This window comes from Rattus rattus, chromosome 5 (assembly GCF_011064425.1).
Source record: "Rattus rattus isolate New Zealand chromosome 5, Rrattus_CSIRO_v1, whole genome shotgun sequence".
NCBI classification, from domain to species: Eukaryota; Metazoa; Chordata; class Mammalia; order Rodentia; family Muridae; genus Rattus; species Rattus rattus.
In genome coordinates, this window is record NC_046158.1 from 43,207,170 (window position 1) to 43,223,687 (window position 16,518).

Consider the following 16,518-nt stretch of genomic DNA (forward strand, 5'->3'; position numbering starts at 1 on the left):
CTCAGGGATTTTAAGATGAGCCTGAAATGAAGAGTGTGAATAGTGCTCGCTATTGGCGGACCATTTGTTTGTTTTTACTTTTCTCTGCTGTGCTCTTGTCTTCAATGGGATATGTGAAAACAGTTCCACTTCTCGTGGCTAGAACAGGGGAAACAACAGGCTGACTGATTGTTCTTCCTCCACTGCTTTGTAGGTCCTGAACCTCTTCTTGGCCTTGCTCCTCAGTTCTTTCAGCTCAGACAACCTGGCTGCCACAGATGACGATAACGAAATGAACAACCTCCAGATAGCCGTGGGAAGGATGCAGAAGGGAATTGATTTTGTTAAAAGGAAGATACGTGAATTCATTCAGAAAGCCTTTGTCAGAAAGCAGAAAGCTTTAGATGAAATCAAACCGCTGGAAGATCTGAATAACAAGAAAGACAGTTGTATCTCCAACCACACGACCATAGAAATAGGCAAGGACCTCAATTACCTCAAAGATGGAAACGGGACGACCAGTGGCATAGGCAGCAGTGTGGAGAAGTATGTGGTAGATGAGAGTGACTACATGTCGTTCATAAACAACCCCAGCCTCACCGTGACTGTGCCCATCGCCCTTGGAGAGTCTGACTTTGAAAACTTAAATACGGAAGAATTCAGTAGTGAATCAGATATGGAAGAAAGCAAGGAGGTAGGAAATTTTAAAATAAAAGAGATATTCTGGTATGTATTTCTGTGGCTTCAACACCATTAGATATATCATAGTGCATATTGCTTTCCTGTAGGAAAACAGGAAATATCTACTGTAACATTTATATAGTAAGGTGTTTGATAATATTAGATTATTCTGGCTCTACAAGTGTTATCATGACTTTAATTTTTCAAATACTCATCTTTCCAAACTCATGATATTAATATGAATTTTTAAACATTTTAAAAACAAGTATAGATAATGCATCGATGTATACACGTTCATCCTTATAGTTCACCACAGTAATGGTTTTAGTATGTACCGAAAGATAACTAGTGGGAAAATGATTCTTATTCTCATCTTATATTCTTGCCTGTACTGAAATACTTCATAAAAGAATATATTTATTTTGTCCAGACCTGTTAACTCATGCTAAAGTTGACTTGGATTTACTTTCATGTTTCCTAAAGTTGATTTTTTTTTTAAAGGAAGAGAAGTTTGTGGTAGGGAAGAGTGGTAAACACTTGTCTAAACCAACTGAGTGCAGTCAACCTTTTTACACACAGAAACCCTCCGTATGTGATTGTATGCAGCTTCTGAACTAACCAACTCAGTGTCTTCATAATATATTCTTTGATTTATGAGACGGTTAGGAATCCAGTGAACGATTTTGTTGTGTTTTGCCACTAATCCTTAAATTAATAGAAAAGCAAAGGCGCTGTCTATTTGCAATGTCCAAATCAACTTTTTTTTTTTAATAGACTTAGAGGTTGTGACTTGTTTGAACTGAATACTCTTTTGTGTTTTCTCCAAATTCAACTGACCCTTTATCAGCTTTCTAGAGTGCCTGGATTTATCATTTCAAATCCGTGTCCTAGTTCTGTAGGCTTTAACTCTTCTGCTACTTTGATATTTGATACTATTGGATGCAATTCGTGTCATGATTTTTGAATGCCTGTTTCACTCCTTAACTCTTTGAATGATGCTGAATCCATGCTAGAGCGATAACCTTTCAAAGAGAGATTGAGATTCTGTAGTGTAATACGGTGACCTTCACTTGTGACCATTCTTGCTTCTCACAGGGGTGAGGCCAAGCTGGAGCCATCAAGAAAGCCGCTCTGGTGTTTTTTAAGCAGCCAGAGGCTCGAGCCACCACTTTTACCCAGGTTACCCAAGCAAGTTGCGCATATATAAATATACTTAGTGTCGAAATGACTTGACTGGCCTGCATGTTACTCAGCTATGTCCCTTGCCCATCCATTGGCAGTCGATAAGCACAGCTGCTCCTAGGTTGGGTCATTTACAGCATGGTCAGGCAAGGCTGACAACCCCAACATTTTTTTTTCTTTTGTTTTAAGGAAAATGAATTTGGTTGCTAATTTCTTTATGTAGATTTTAATAGAGAGTATATACTTATTTAAATGTGAGCGTGCATGCCTTTGCGAATTTTGTAACTTCCAAATAATGGCACAAGTTTAGAACATGCTAGCAGCCTGGAAGAGGATTGTGGGTACGCTCCAAAAAAAAAAAAAACACTGAAGAAAAGCTCTCTGTCCACTGCCCCTTGTTTTTTTTGTTTGTTTTTTTTTAATATTTTGTTTTCTTCTATAACTTTTAAAACATATCCCCTGTAAATGTGCTCTGTCTGTAATATTTTGCTCGTTGTCTGCGGGGTAGTATGCAAATTAAAGCAATCCCTCACCCACATGCAAACTTCCCAACTGACTTCCAATGTGATAATAATGTAAATGAATGGGAGTGTTTGCATTTCGCTGCCAGCGGCAAGGGTATAATTTTCATCCACTTCATTTTAGGGAAAAGGGCAATGCTTTATTTAGCAATTGACCAAATGCTTTTGCATTTAGAATGACTCCCTTGGAGATTCTGTTTATAATTACTCTTAAAATTCCTAGAATGAAAGGAAAAATAGGCGGTCGAGTCCACCAAAAATAAAAACAAAAAGGAAAAGTAGACTTCTACCTACCGTTAAATGGTGTGCCCATTCAGAAAAATGGACCTGGGGCCCATCGCCCTCACTCCCTTTACCCATTATGATTTTATTTTTCTTCCCCCCTTCTCCATAGCACCTATCAAATTTTATCCACGACACAGTATTTTCATGCATCCTGCTTCATAAACAGCTCCATGGGAAAAATCACAGCAAGCACTTGTCTCTTCCTTTGTTGTTTTGTTCATGAGAGAAGCCCCACATTGTGTGTAATGGGTGGTAGCCCTTTTTATTTTCACTGTCTAAGACCGAATTCATAATTCTGGGCACGGATATTTAAACCAAGTTGCTTTTTTGAGTTTCATCATTTTTGTAGAAATGTTAGGAAAATACTTTATCACTTAGAAACAGTGACATTAAAACTGTAAAACAACTCGTAATAAAAGCACGTTGAGCTTTTTTGAAAGGGGGAAGTACCATAATGTCATTAAAACATTCTTTAATATGTGGGAAGAAAATTCTATTGCTAGTACCCCTAATTCATGGAAGGTGAGAACTTTCATATCATTTTTTTTAGGGTAATGATTTGCTTTTCATTCCTTTAAGGTTAGATACCTTTGTCTCTGAGGAGTCCACTTTCTAGTTTCTTTAGGGAAAGGCACTTGGGAGAAATTGCAGTCAAGCACTCAACCTTTTGAAGAATTGAGGCATTGTATCAAGAGTAAATATGGTGGGATACAGATAAAGCAACAATTTGGTTGTTACTGGTTCTTAGAATTTTCCATTTCTTTTTGAAAAATCTTTGGAAAGTGTAGTTCTACACCTAAAAGAGCTTGCTAAATCCCAACATGAGAAACAGGAAGGAGGCAGAAGTATGTAGGTCAGCTCTGAGCAACTGTGGGTGGGGAGGACAGCACTGGATAACTCATGATTTTTGTCATGAACTGAGCAGTCCTTGTGGGAAAGAGTCTCAGTGGGGTGGTGATAAAGCAAATATCTTCAATATCAGACCCCAAACAGGCCAGACACATTGGTAATCTGCTGATGATAGGCTGTCACAGTGTAAATATTTTTTGCAACTCCAAGAAAGATATTTAAGTCTCTTATCTATGTTTTAAAGTTTGTAATAAAATACCCACTACAAATCAGAAAATGGTTTTCTGGAAAAATCACCATAGTAGCTGAATTTCATGATTTAAAAAAAAGGAGCATTCACATGAGATACTTAATGTGAAATAAACTTTTCTTAATTTCTTTCCAACCAGGACCTTAATTATATTTAAAATTATTTACTTTCTGAAGGCCTATTAGTTTAACACAAACAAGTTTAATAATAATTTATTAAAATAAAAGTTACAAATATAATCTTTAAAATTAAAGCCCGTCACAGTAGGGTCTAGAACAATGGCTTGAGTGGTAAAATCCCTGCTGAGCAAGCATAAGGGCATGGATTTGGCTCTCCAGAGCCCATGCAAAACCCAGGTACAGCAGTGAGTGTCCGCAGCCCCAGCACTTGGGGGAGACAGAGACAAGAGGATGATTACTGTTTTCTGCCTAGTCAGCCTCTCCAAGTTCCTGAGTTCCATTCAGTAAGAGACCCTGACTCAAAAAATAAGGAAGAGAGCAATGGAGGCTCACACACTATCACCTCTGACCTTTACAAGTACACGCACACACATACACATGCACTAACATGTACATATGTGTATGCCCGCAGGACTGTGTACACTGTGTACAAACAACACAGACACACTCACCCCAAAACATGAAATAGTGCATTTTGGTATTATTACATCATTAAACAAAACATGATTCTTCCTCGACCAGATTATAAAATTTTGAATACTGACTGAGCAACACCAGCACTGATATGAATGAGTTCGTGAATGTGGTTCTTACCCAAATGCGTTTCCTATATCTGTATGATTGCTACTGGTTTCTAAAGCAAACCTCAATGACTATTCTTATATAACCTTTATATTATCCCAGCCTTGTAGTGCACCTGTACTTCAAGTTTAACTAGGCAAACTCCCTCTAACACTTCCCTTCTACCCATTTATTTCCTGATAAGTTAGGTATGGGTAGTAATAAGGAAACTGTCTAAACTGTGTCTATGTGCAGCACATCCATAATTTGCTTTCTTATTTTGTAACACTTTGAGGTGTATAATGCCCAGACTGGGGCACTACTAGAAAGCATATAATGGAAACCTTTTATTAAGAACATAAGCTCCCACGGTTATTAGTGTGTATCAATGGTACACACTTGACGGCTCTAAGTGACAAGTACACACTATGATCACGTTCATCATAACGAGGAACTCATCTTAAACTGATGACTTTTATGTTAATTTATTTAATGTTGTGGGATTCTTTTAAATACATTTTAACCCACATATTTCATTAAAATGATGACATTTAACTCCTATTCAACAAAATCATTGAGTTGCTATAAAGAAAGTTTTTGCTCTTCATCATATTTTTTGTTATACATCTCGAGTATATCAGAAGGATTTTATTCATGAGCTATTCCAACGTATGCTTTCCTCATACTGCATTGGCACAGACTGGAGCTGTGACTATGATGCGACTTGACACCGAGGTTCTTAGTTATGATTCATAGAAGTCGGCAGTCCTATAAACACTATCTTTAACCTACAGTGTTGAATCATATATGCAGTCGACTAAATCTTCCAGATTACTTAAGGTTGAGTTTGCTTGTGAATCATCAGAGAAACTTCCTAGAACGCTGTGGAAGAATAGAGTGCAGAAAGTCTAGGGCATAGCCACTAATTAATTCTGACGTTGACAAAGTGACTAAGCACACTGGGTAGTGGGGCGATGCCTCAATGCGCAGCGTGGTCTTTGCTGTAGTAAGCCAAGCAGCACATGGATAAATGTGCACACCAGCGACGTGCAGAAGACACTATGCTATCTCACTTTAGGGAGAATGAGATTGCAGCTGCTCCTAAAGGGCTTCCATTCACTGCGGAAACACTGTGGTGTGTAGAACTACGTACTTAGTGTAGAAAGAAGGGAAATGAAAGCAAACGAACAACTGATTCGGTAGCAACTGTCCTGGTAGCTAACCTTATAGACTCCTAATGGTGGATTCCTGGCAGCCTGATTTTCAGACAGCACTCTCAGTTTCAAGAGTTGTTGATCATCATTTTAGCGTATCTGAATCTTTGAGGAATCTTGAACGCTGCAGTTAATGATATCCCTTTGAGTGTAGAGAATCAGACAAGACACAGTAGAAGTAGTAGAGGATGAAGGCCATAAATGGACCGCAAGGTCACTCACTCACTCACTGACACAAGAAACATTCAATAAGGACAAGCACTGATACTAGATTCAAGGATAATGACAAAGCGTTCTTCCCCAAAGATAAAGTGACTAGTGTACGTATTCTAGAAACACAGAATACATTCTAAGTTTCACTTTGTATAAAGAAAGGGAATAACCTGACTCCTGAAGTTCATTGAGACTGTGCTGTTGCTTTCTTATTGGTGGAAAGATGCCTTGTTGCAATAAGAAGGAGTTGTGTTTATTCTAATTCACTATGGTTTAAAGAAGAGAAAATACAAAGGTTCCTTGAATAATTTTTAACAGGTAAGGCCTGTAATTATATTTTTAAAAAATCACACATGAAAAAAATTCTCTTTTCCTTGGGGGGCATAATGCACACTGAATAGAGAAAATTGAGTTTCTCTCATATTTCTTTACTTTCAACAAGCTAATGAAAGCAAGCGACTGGTTTCATGTTGTTCATTCAATGAAAAGCAAATCAAGACTTCAGAGTGAGCTCCAAGGGCTGAACTGTGTTTGTTATTGCCCCGCCCATAGCCCTTAGAATACTATTCTTGCTCCCAAATATCTTACCAGAACGTTGGCAAGACTTGAGTTTCTCTCTCCCTATGCTTCATGAAAGGTCAGAAGGAGTGGTCAATCACAAAATGTCATGAAAAGTCCAGAACACCCAAGTCAGGGAAATGGTAGAATGGAAGAAATCAGAAACTGGAGGGACTCATAAAAGGGAAGAAAGACAATGGTGACACAATAGTGAAAACTTGAATGAGTGCTGGTGACACAGGTCATTATGACATCTTTTAAAATATTGGCAACCCAGAAGCATGGCAGTAGGAGTGATAGTTGATGTTGCAGGGATCTTATGGAAACTCGAAGATTTTGAATCATGATTTCCTGTGACATTTTATGTGGTGATTGCTGCTAATAAGACAGTATCAGGCGTTTGTCCTGTTAAGAAGTCTTTTATTATACAGTCATCTATGCATTCATTACTGAATAATATTATTGAGTATCTCCTACATGCTTACTACTGATTGTATTAGATAACATTCCTATTGCTTGGTGGGATACTCAGAAGCAACTTAAGGAAGCATAGATGTATTTTGGCTCACGGTTTGAAGATATGGTCCATCAGAGGAAGGCAGATATAGCAGACAGAGTATGAGACAACAGGTCACATAGCATCCATGGTCAAAAAGCAGAGAAGAATGATTATTGGTTCTCACCTCACCTTCACCTTTTATTTAGTTAAACCCCCAGCCCATGGGATGGTGCTGTCCATGGAAGGGGTGGATCTTGCTACCTCAGTTAATTCCATCTAGGAATTATTTCACAGATAAGCTCAGAGGTATATCTCCTATGTGACTCTAGACCTGTCAAGTTGACAATCAAACCAACTGTTACACTGGTGCTGATATAGCCATTGACCAGTGGCCAGACTGAGTATGTGAACATAAAGATGTACCAGCGTTTTTACATTGGGAGCTCCATTCTGCATTTCCAGTGTTATCCACATTATTAAAGGGAATATTTTTCATCCTTACTGCATGTAGTGAAGTCAGATGTGACCGGAGTTCAGCGTGCTGGGTTATCTATGCTGTGTCTCAAAAGACTATAAATGACAAAGCCGGTATTGTCAGGCCTCTGAGGTATAGCAACTTGATGTTCAAGGAGTCTCCACAAGTGATGAATGTTTTAGGAGTCAATGACAAGACTCCAAACCCAACTATAATTATGGAAGAAAGAGTCAGACCTAAAAGAAAGGAAATAAAATTAGGTGGAAAATAACAACCTGAAAATATTGGAAATATTTGTAATAAATCTTATTTTGGGGTTTCATCAAAAAATAAAATATATATTCAAATTTTAATAACAATGATATTATCTTCTCAATGTCATAAAATTTTCAGTAAGGAGAAATTCAACTTCGACCTAGCTTTTAACTGTATTTCTTTATATAAAATTTAAAGGAACTACAAGCCTAAGTCTCAGAAAGCAGAAGTGTACATTTTTGCATCAACTATGTATTGTTTAAATATAATCATTTCAATCTCATGTCAGTGTACATAACACTTTCTTCATATGATCTCAAAACACACTAAGTCAACACTTCATAAAAGTAAGGTTATTTTTGTAAATGAAGGAATCATTGTATTAGGGGGAAATCCATACTATTCTTATCCAAACTCTGAGTAGAATCTTTCCAGTTCCAACTCTAGCCTCCATTTGACTCCAGTGTTGCATATGTCAGTATCCACCCTACCATGTGCTTCTTCATCCTCTTGGTAAAGGAGCTTTGTCAGCTCGGCCATCTCCTAATGTTATGCACTAATGGGGATAACATTGTAACAGGTTTGAGAATGCTGTGGCCTAAACTACTCTGGTTCCATGTGGCACTCACACCTGTCCCTGCACCATAACTGGACATTTTAAGATCAAGTTTATGATGGGGTCCCCACCCTTGATGCTCGTCGCCAAGGATAGACTGACCCGGATCAAGCGTATGCGTGTCAGCCTGCAAGACAACCTCTTTTTACTCTAGTTTCCTTGGGATGACCGTTATTTAACCCAAAGGAAACAAACCAAGGGGCAGTAATCCATTTCTGCCAGTGTCTGAGAGGACAGGCAAGAGTGCCAAAGTAACAGGTAGTTTCCAAATGCACAATGAAACCCAGGAGTGCATTGGCCAAAGAGAATGCGAGATACCTGCTCTTGCTATCTAGTTAACAATGTGCTGCTCTTCTCCGAAATAGAAAGTTACAGAATGTCTTTAATAATAACCAGTAGTCTACCTTTTCATGTCAATGAAAAGCGGGTAGATGCAGATTGTCGCTGTTTATGTGCACTTGACCAAACCTTTTCTACATTTGACATGAAAAGACACTGTGCAGCTTTTACGGGTCGGGTCACAATTTTAGAATGAAATAAGCTCTATAATTTACAAATGAATTTTCCAAAGCAAGATCCCAGTGGCCATATGGCTAGCCGCTTGCCTAAGCTTTCTGTAGAATTCTATTTCAGAAACGATATAATGGCCCTATACAAATGGTATTTAAGTTGCGAGCACTGTTTAAAAGAAGGAAAAAAAAAAAACAAAACAACCCAAAGGTATTCTACAGTGCTGGATCTAATCTTGTGACCCCCACCTCTCCCAAAGCAGATTGGCCTTATGTTTAAGTAATTCTTAAATTACAGATCAAGAGAATGCATACTGAAGACTGGGGGTGGGTACACCTTAGGAATCTGTATGTCTGCATTACAGAACGCGTTTAAAAGCTTTTCTGTGGGGTTGGTTTTCAGAAATTGAATGCAACTAGCTCATCTGAGGGCAGTACAGTTGATATAGGCGCTCCGGCAGAGGGAGAGCAGCCAGAGGCCGAACCGGAAGAATCGCTTGAACCGGAAGCGTGTTTCACAGAAGGTGAGCAAACAGTCAGGCTGTCTGGAGCCTTCTCTTGTCTCTCCGTCTTTCCTGTGACCTGTCTGTATCTCTGTCATCTGTCTCTAACCACCCTTGCCTATCTGAATAACAGTGATTCACTTATTCGTTTTGTTTTAAATCTCCAACCGAAGGCAGTTTTTCGGACTGTGTGTTTAATGTACATAATTGATTGCTTTTGCTTTTGAAGGTCTGAGCCGCCCTAAAGCATGCTGCTAGTTGGTGTATTAGTCTGCTCTCGGTTGCTGTGTTAAAACATTCTGGCTAAAAGCGAACTGGCTAGGAAAAGATTTATTGGGCTTAAATGTCTATGTCACGGTCCACCATGAAGGAAGTCAACGGCAGGAGAGGAAGTCAGGAACGAAGAGGCAAGAACTGAAGGAGAGGCCATGGAGAAACTCGGCTTACTAGCTGATCTCCTTTCTTTCTTAAACAACACATGACCACAGACAGAAGGCAACACTTCACTGGGCTGTGCCTTCTCGCATCAATGATTAATCAAGAAAATGCCCCCACGGAGTTGCATATGACCCAGTGAGGTAGTAGAACTTTCTCCGTTGGGCTTCCCTTTTCCCAGATGATGTGAACTTGTGTTGACAAAAGCCTAAGCAGCGCCATTGGCTCTCTGGCCTCCTAAAGTAGTGACCAGGAGAGAGAGTTGGTTAGATCAGATTCATAACTGTTAAGGTTTTTAAAAAGGAAAGGAAAAGACAAGCAGCCAAAAGGCATAAGGAAATAATTCGTTATTTGCTGAGTGCTCAGACTGTACTGAATGGGTTGATAGATGGGCATTTTGGTCTGACCTTGAATGTCAATCAAAGTCGAATATTTTTTGTGAATTTTGAACAAAGACGAAAGATGTCAGAAAGCTGAAACATACTGTATACTTTTATACGGGGGCTTTATGTTCATCAGAGAACTTTCAAAAGGATTCTTTAAAGAAAACCAAAATTACACCGTTTCAGACGAGGGTCAGTTATAGCCTGTGACTATAGTGATGACTATCAAACCACATGAAACCAGAGACTCCAAGCTATTCCTTTGGGCTCGACCAACAACCTGGAGCTAATGCCTTGCACAAGATGCTCGGACTTGGGTGTCATTAATGTTGGTTCATATTTGCTTCTTCAAACTTCATGTTATTAATAAGATTCATACAATTCCCAAGATCTAGCCTCATGTCTGTTTCGTTCCAAAAATTCAGCAATTCAGCATTATCGATGAAATTTTATAAGACTTAAGTATTTTCCGAAACTGTAAAACTTGTTAAAAATAAATTAATCCCACTAAAACAGACATTCCCCAAGGGCAAGGTCATTTACATATTGTAGTCTTATGGTTTTCCAAGCACAGTTTTTTAATATAAACTCTCTTCAGTAAATATTATTGAAAAGGCTTTAACCTAGTGCCTCATAAAGTATGCATGGCTTAGATACTATTAGTGCATGGCTTCAGATACTATTCAGGAACAAAACAACCCAATCATTCAATAATAATGGATATTTACATAAATGCCTGTAATCTTATGGAGAGAAGCATGATGAAATCTTTCACAAATCTTCTGCTTAGCTGGAGTTATACTATGCTATTAACCGACTAATCAGAATTCAAATGCATGTCACATTTATGGAGGATTTACCGTGGGAGAAGGGTTGAACAGAAAGATAAACTGTGGCTTTTACTTAATGTTTTTCTGGATTTGTGTAGTTTATGACATATTATAATATAGTTATACACATATAAAATAAATGCTCCTTTAGCAAATCATCTAAAGTCTAGACTGCTGACGTTGATTTCTGTAAGTGGACGCCTTCATTAAAATAAGGTTGTTTGTACTGCGCTAGGAGCTAATAAGGTAAGTTCATGTTCCACCTTCCCAGAGATGCAGAAAGAGTAACTGATGACCTTTCCTTTATCCACTCTCACCTATTTTAGACTGTGTGAGAAAGTTCAAGTGTTGTCAGATAAGCATAGAAGAGGGCAAAGGCAAGCTCTGGTGGAACTTGAGGAAAACGTGCTACAAGATAGTAGAGCATAACTGGTTTGAAACCTTCATCGTCTTTATGATTCTGCTCAGCAGTGGTGCTCTGGTAGGTGGTGTGGGGCCTGCCCCCTCAGCGTTTCCCCTTCCTGTCCATTGAACGCCACTTCACCCATTCATAAAATACAACGTTGGGGAAAGATGTGTCTGGAAGGGCTGGCAAGAGTGGCTTATACTGCTCTATCTATAGGAGTCAGACAGGATCACTCTGAGACAGTGTGTGTTCACATGATATTTCAAAAGGAATCTCTCTGATTTGCACCAATGGCAGTTGTTTATTTTTGTGTGATCTTTATTCTTTTGTTTTCGGGCCATTGTTATACTTTCCAGCGTCTACTGAATTTCATCCATACAATACAGTACAAATACAACTATGTTCGTATTTGAGAAATAGATTTTAGGGTCTGCAATACATCCACGGGCCCTGAGATAGATTAGAACCACTTCTTCAGAAGGGCCAAGCGGTTAAGATGTGGGGTTGCCCACTGAAGTGGGGATCTGCTTAATAGGAGCCCCTTCCTGAGAGAAGTCACCTGACTCGGTCATACCGATGAGGTGCCAGCCACCTGGAGTGGTAACTAGTTGGCTACCTTAATCTCTAAAAGCAACACGAGCCTACTTTGCATCTGACTTCATTTAATGGAATGAGTAATTTAGTCCAATACTCGTTAATATGACAGAAATAAAGTCACCCATTTCCCCACATTGTGGTGTGAAGGGAGATGCAGTCCCTTTACTTTGAATTTGCTGTCCGTGTCTGTGAGTACATTTCATTGTGAGGATGAGTGCACTACTTCGGGAGGCCTTTTAGGCCCGCCCCTGAATTGACCGAGTCCTGTATCCTGCCCTACAGGGTGTGAACTTGCTGTAATAGCTCTTGGCTCCCTGGTACATTCAGTCACAAGTCTTCAAAGCACAAGCACATGCTCACACTGGAGCTGGCTTCTGGGGGCTTTCTGCTTCAGGGATAAGCTAAGCTCGGTAGCTCTCGGTAGCACTTGTGCTGAGCCCTGTCACAAACCTGGATCCCTTGTTCTCTAAAAACAAAACCTTAGTTCTTTGATGCAGGACACCATGCACTCTGTGTTAATGTTTCCTGTCAAAAGAACTTGTGTAAAATGGTCTTTTCATTCCAGGCCAGGGGCTGCTGGAAAATGACCATGCCCTTTTTCTTCCTAAGTGTTACAGAATGGCAGTAGCTTCCAGACACACCCACTGGAGAAAGCGAGATAATCTTTTTCCCCTTTCCTGGGCTCAGGAAACTCCTTGTCACATATTTACACATTCCTGGGAGAGGGATGCCAGTGACTCTAGATTTTGAACAACTTGACACTTCACCTCTTGCTTAAGAGAACATTTGGCCTTCTCTTGAAAATCTTATGCTTTTTGGGATATGCTCTCAACATTCAGACTTGAAAACTACATGAGTCTCTCCCGTAGACTGCAAAGCCCAGGTGTTCTTCACACACGCAGATAACTGAGATCAGGACAGTGTAATGACCCTCCTGCCCCTGACCAAAGACGCCTTGCATCATTTTCCCCCCCAATACATGAAGCAGGAACTGTTCAGGACAGTGAAATGCAATACCATGCTTCCATTCCTAGGCCTTTGAAGACATTTATATCGAGCAGCGAAAGACCATCAAGACCATGCTGGAGTATGCAGACAAGGTCTTCACTTACATCTTCATCCTGGAGATGCTTCTGAAGTGGGTTGCCTATGGTTTCCAAATGTATTTCACCAATGCCTGGTGCTGGCTGGACTTCCTGATCGTTGATGTGAGTGTTCTGTGGTTTCCTTCTCTATTTTGTGGCAGTGGTGATTGGCGCCGGTCTTGCCTGTGTTAAGTGGCATAAAGCAGACACTCAGAGAAAGGAAATGGCTGTTTCAGTTCAAACACAAATGCTATCTTTTTTCTTCTCCAATGGAAGTATACCCGAGACAACATTGTTGATTTAAGTGCCACCTGATATTTAGTGACCTAGTTTGAAAATAACATTCAAATCAGTATACGAAATTTTAAGCTCTGCAGGAGAGGCAAGGTTGTTTTCTCTGTTGCTTAAGTCCCTCACTTCATAAAATCAGAGTTGTGACAATTCTTCACAAGCATCTTCGGCAAGTAATTTGACAGCATATGAGCCTCCTGAGAAATATCTGTCCCATAATGGATTATTAATTGCGTGTGAAGTTCAAAGCAAAGTTATACCATGGGTTTATCTGATGGCTATAAACAGATTGGTCAAGCAATCTTTTAAATATTTAACTTGTGTTGATGTTTAAAGATAGTAAGTAGAATATTAGAATATAAAACTATTTAAATTAATCAAAGACAGTAAATTTACCATAAATGCAATAAATCTAAAGGTACATTCAAAATTGCACTTAAAATCTTGAAATGCAGAAAGACAATAAGCAAAAAGTAGAGCCATATATGATTATCTGCTTGACCATTACGGATGATAAAACAAGTGTGTCACAAAAGCCACCACTTTGGTGTGATAGGTTGTAGAGGACACTGTTCTTTCCACTTTGTATGTGTGACTGTGACAGATCAGTAGCTTGATGATAGCGTATCTAATATGTGAACAAGGGTAAGCCATTATATCCATAATAATAAAGAAAGCCAAAAATAAAATTAATTTTCTTGCTGCCTGATCGCTACTATTTGTGAATACTCTCACGATTGCTTGTTAAATTAGTTGATACTTTGTTTTAAATCAAACACGTTCTCTGATTGTCTGTTTTCTTATGGTGCTGTAAATAGAAATGTCATTTTGCTAGTCCTAAATGAGCATAAGGTTAACCAGATAGGACAAATGTATAGTCACTGGCTTGCCTTGGGGAAAGGTTTCTTTCTTGTATATTGAATCAGGATTTGACTGGTAAGAATGCCACTAGGTCCAGAGGAGGGAGGGACACTCACTTGTGCAAACTCTGATGCTTCAAGCTAAGAAGTCTTAGACCTTGAGGGTGAGCACAGAGTCCAGGGAATAGGATGCAAAGATTTGTAAATGGAAGGCAAAGTAAGAGAGACAAATTAGGCAAGTGTTTGAGGGAACCATTATATCGTCAAAGAAATAGGAGTGTATGGATATAGTGGGGAGAAAGATACTGAAGAATTAGATGTAGGGAAATTAGGAGATGGACTCGCTGTGTTATGGAGAGAAGCTGAAACGAAAAAAGTGAATTATTGCAAATGCAAACACTCAGAAGAGTAAACATTTTTATGGTGTGCTAGGAAGACCCAAATGTTTCTCCTTTTCGATTGTAGCTAAACAACTTATCGAAAGTTGTTCTGGCTTACCACCTCATCTTTTTAATAGTTTGGCCCCAGTTCAGAACATTTTTCATTTGTCTAACTTGTCTTTCATCCCGTAATATGTACCTTTCCTTTGAGTTCTGTCCTCCGAGAATGTAAAGGACCACAGGTCCTCCTGGCTTCCACGCAGAAAGCCTTCACAGTTCTTGATAATTCAGAGACTTCATTCCTCAGTAATCTATAAAGAGACGACTTATAAAGCTTATGAAATTGACTTTTGTACTACATTCTCCTCTTTAATTCAAATAATACATACAAACTTAGCCTAAGTAAGCACAAGTTTTGTAAAAGAAATTCTATTTATGTCTGTTGTTTTTCTTAGAAAACATTTTAAAATACTTATTGTCACCATACTTTTAAACCGTATTATGTATTTATTTCTGCTTACTTGATTTTCAAATTTTGATGTGCTTTAGAACAAGATATCGTTTCTGAGTTCATATCATATTCATAGTCTGCAAAGGTAATCGGGTATTTTAGTGACGTCTGCAACAGTTTTTCTCTTTTTTTCCAGTTAAGATTTTAGAGTTTTTACTAATAGCACTAGTGACCTGTATAAATGACTAAAAACAAGCCAAAACAAAAAAACAAAAAACCTTTAGTTACACTAAAATCTCGATCCTTTCTTTTCATTCACTATTTTATATGCTCTAAATATGATTCATGAATCAATGCTATTGCTCTTCCATAAGTTTTTTAATGTAAATTCCCAGACCTTATGTCAAACTTTAGAAATCAAACTCTGCCAGCTTTCAATTGTTTTATTGAAACTAAAAATTTTCCATATAATATATTATATTCTGATCATAGTTCCCCCCAACTCCTCCCAGATTGTCCCAACCTCTCCACCTTCCTACCCACTGAATCCACATCCTTTTTCTTTCTCATCCAAAAAGGTGGGGCAGGGGGACATAACAGACAGAGCCTTACATTTCCGCTATAGTTCGGTGTTTTTAACAAGCGCCTTGGTGATATGGAAACTCCCCCAAGTTTGTAAACTACTTGCTTGTTTTTTGCATAGAGGAACAGTGCGGCGTGTATAACTTCTGATCAATTGCGTGCTCTTTCCGTATAGGTCTCCTTGGTTAGCTTAACTGCAAATGCCTTGGGCTATTCGGAACTTGGTGCCATCAAGTCCCTCCGAACGTTAAGAGCTCTGCGACCTCTACGAGCCTTATCCCGATTTGAAGGAATGAGGGTAAGACCAGCCATCTTAGAATTTGCTGGAAGCATAATTAAGAATAACCGCAGACTTTCGAGAGTCAAAAGGCCAAATCCCTATGGAGTTTGCATCTTCATGTTCAGATAACCAACCAACCAATCAAGAATATGTATCTAGGGGTTGGGGATTTAGCTCAGTGGTAGAGCGCTTACCTAGCAAGTGCAAGGCCCTGGGTTCGGTCCCCAGCTCCGGAAAAAAAAAAAGAATATGTATCTAGCACCCATCATTTGACTCACAGAATACAATGCCTGATGCTCCTAATCCCCTTCTATTCATTAGGGAATTCTTGATCGTATCTCATAGGTTGCCGACAGGAATCAAGATTACTTGTCTCTTCCATTTGTGCAGGCCGTCTTACCTGATGCAATTCAAAACTTCCCAATCGTGACTCATCATGTCTTTGCTGCTCTGTATGTGCTGTGTACTTTGTGCCTTTTGAAGTCTGAATTTAGTTTTTAAGCACAGATTGAGATGTCTAAAAAGTAGGTCAGCTGTGGAAATCTAATACTCCCTTAGAAAGGTAGCACAAAGGCCCAGGAGGCATCCCCTGGGACAAAAGCCCAAGAA

General features: G+C 39.1%; 1 protein-coding gene across 1 annotated transcript in view; it reads left to right on the forward strand.

The window, feature by feature from the left end:
• LOC116901461 (sodium channel protein type 2 subunit alpha-like) overlaps window positions 1–16,518 on the forward strand; it is an 84,687-nt gene that overhangs the window by 50,732 nt on the left and 17,437 nt on the right. Inside the window, exons 17-21 of the mRNA XM_032903409.1 lie at window positions 194–673; window positions 9,230–9,350; window positions 11,304–11,458; window positions 13,015–13,188; window positions 15,805–15,927. Coding sequence (XP_032759300.1) covers window positions 194–673; window positions 9,230–9,350; window positions 11,304–11,458; window positions 13,015–13,188; window positions 15,805–15,927 — 1,053 coding nt within the window. The remainder of the gene's footprint in view (window positions 1–193; window positions 674–9,229; window positions 9,351–11,303; window positions 11,459–13,014; window positions 13,189–15,804; window positions 15,928–16,518) is intronic.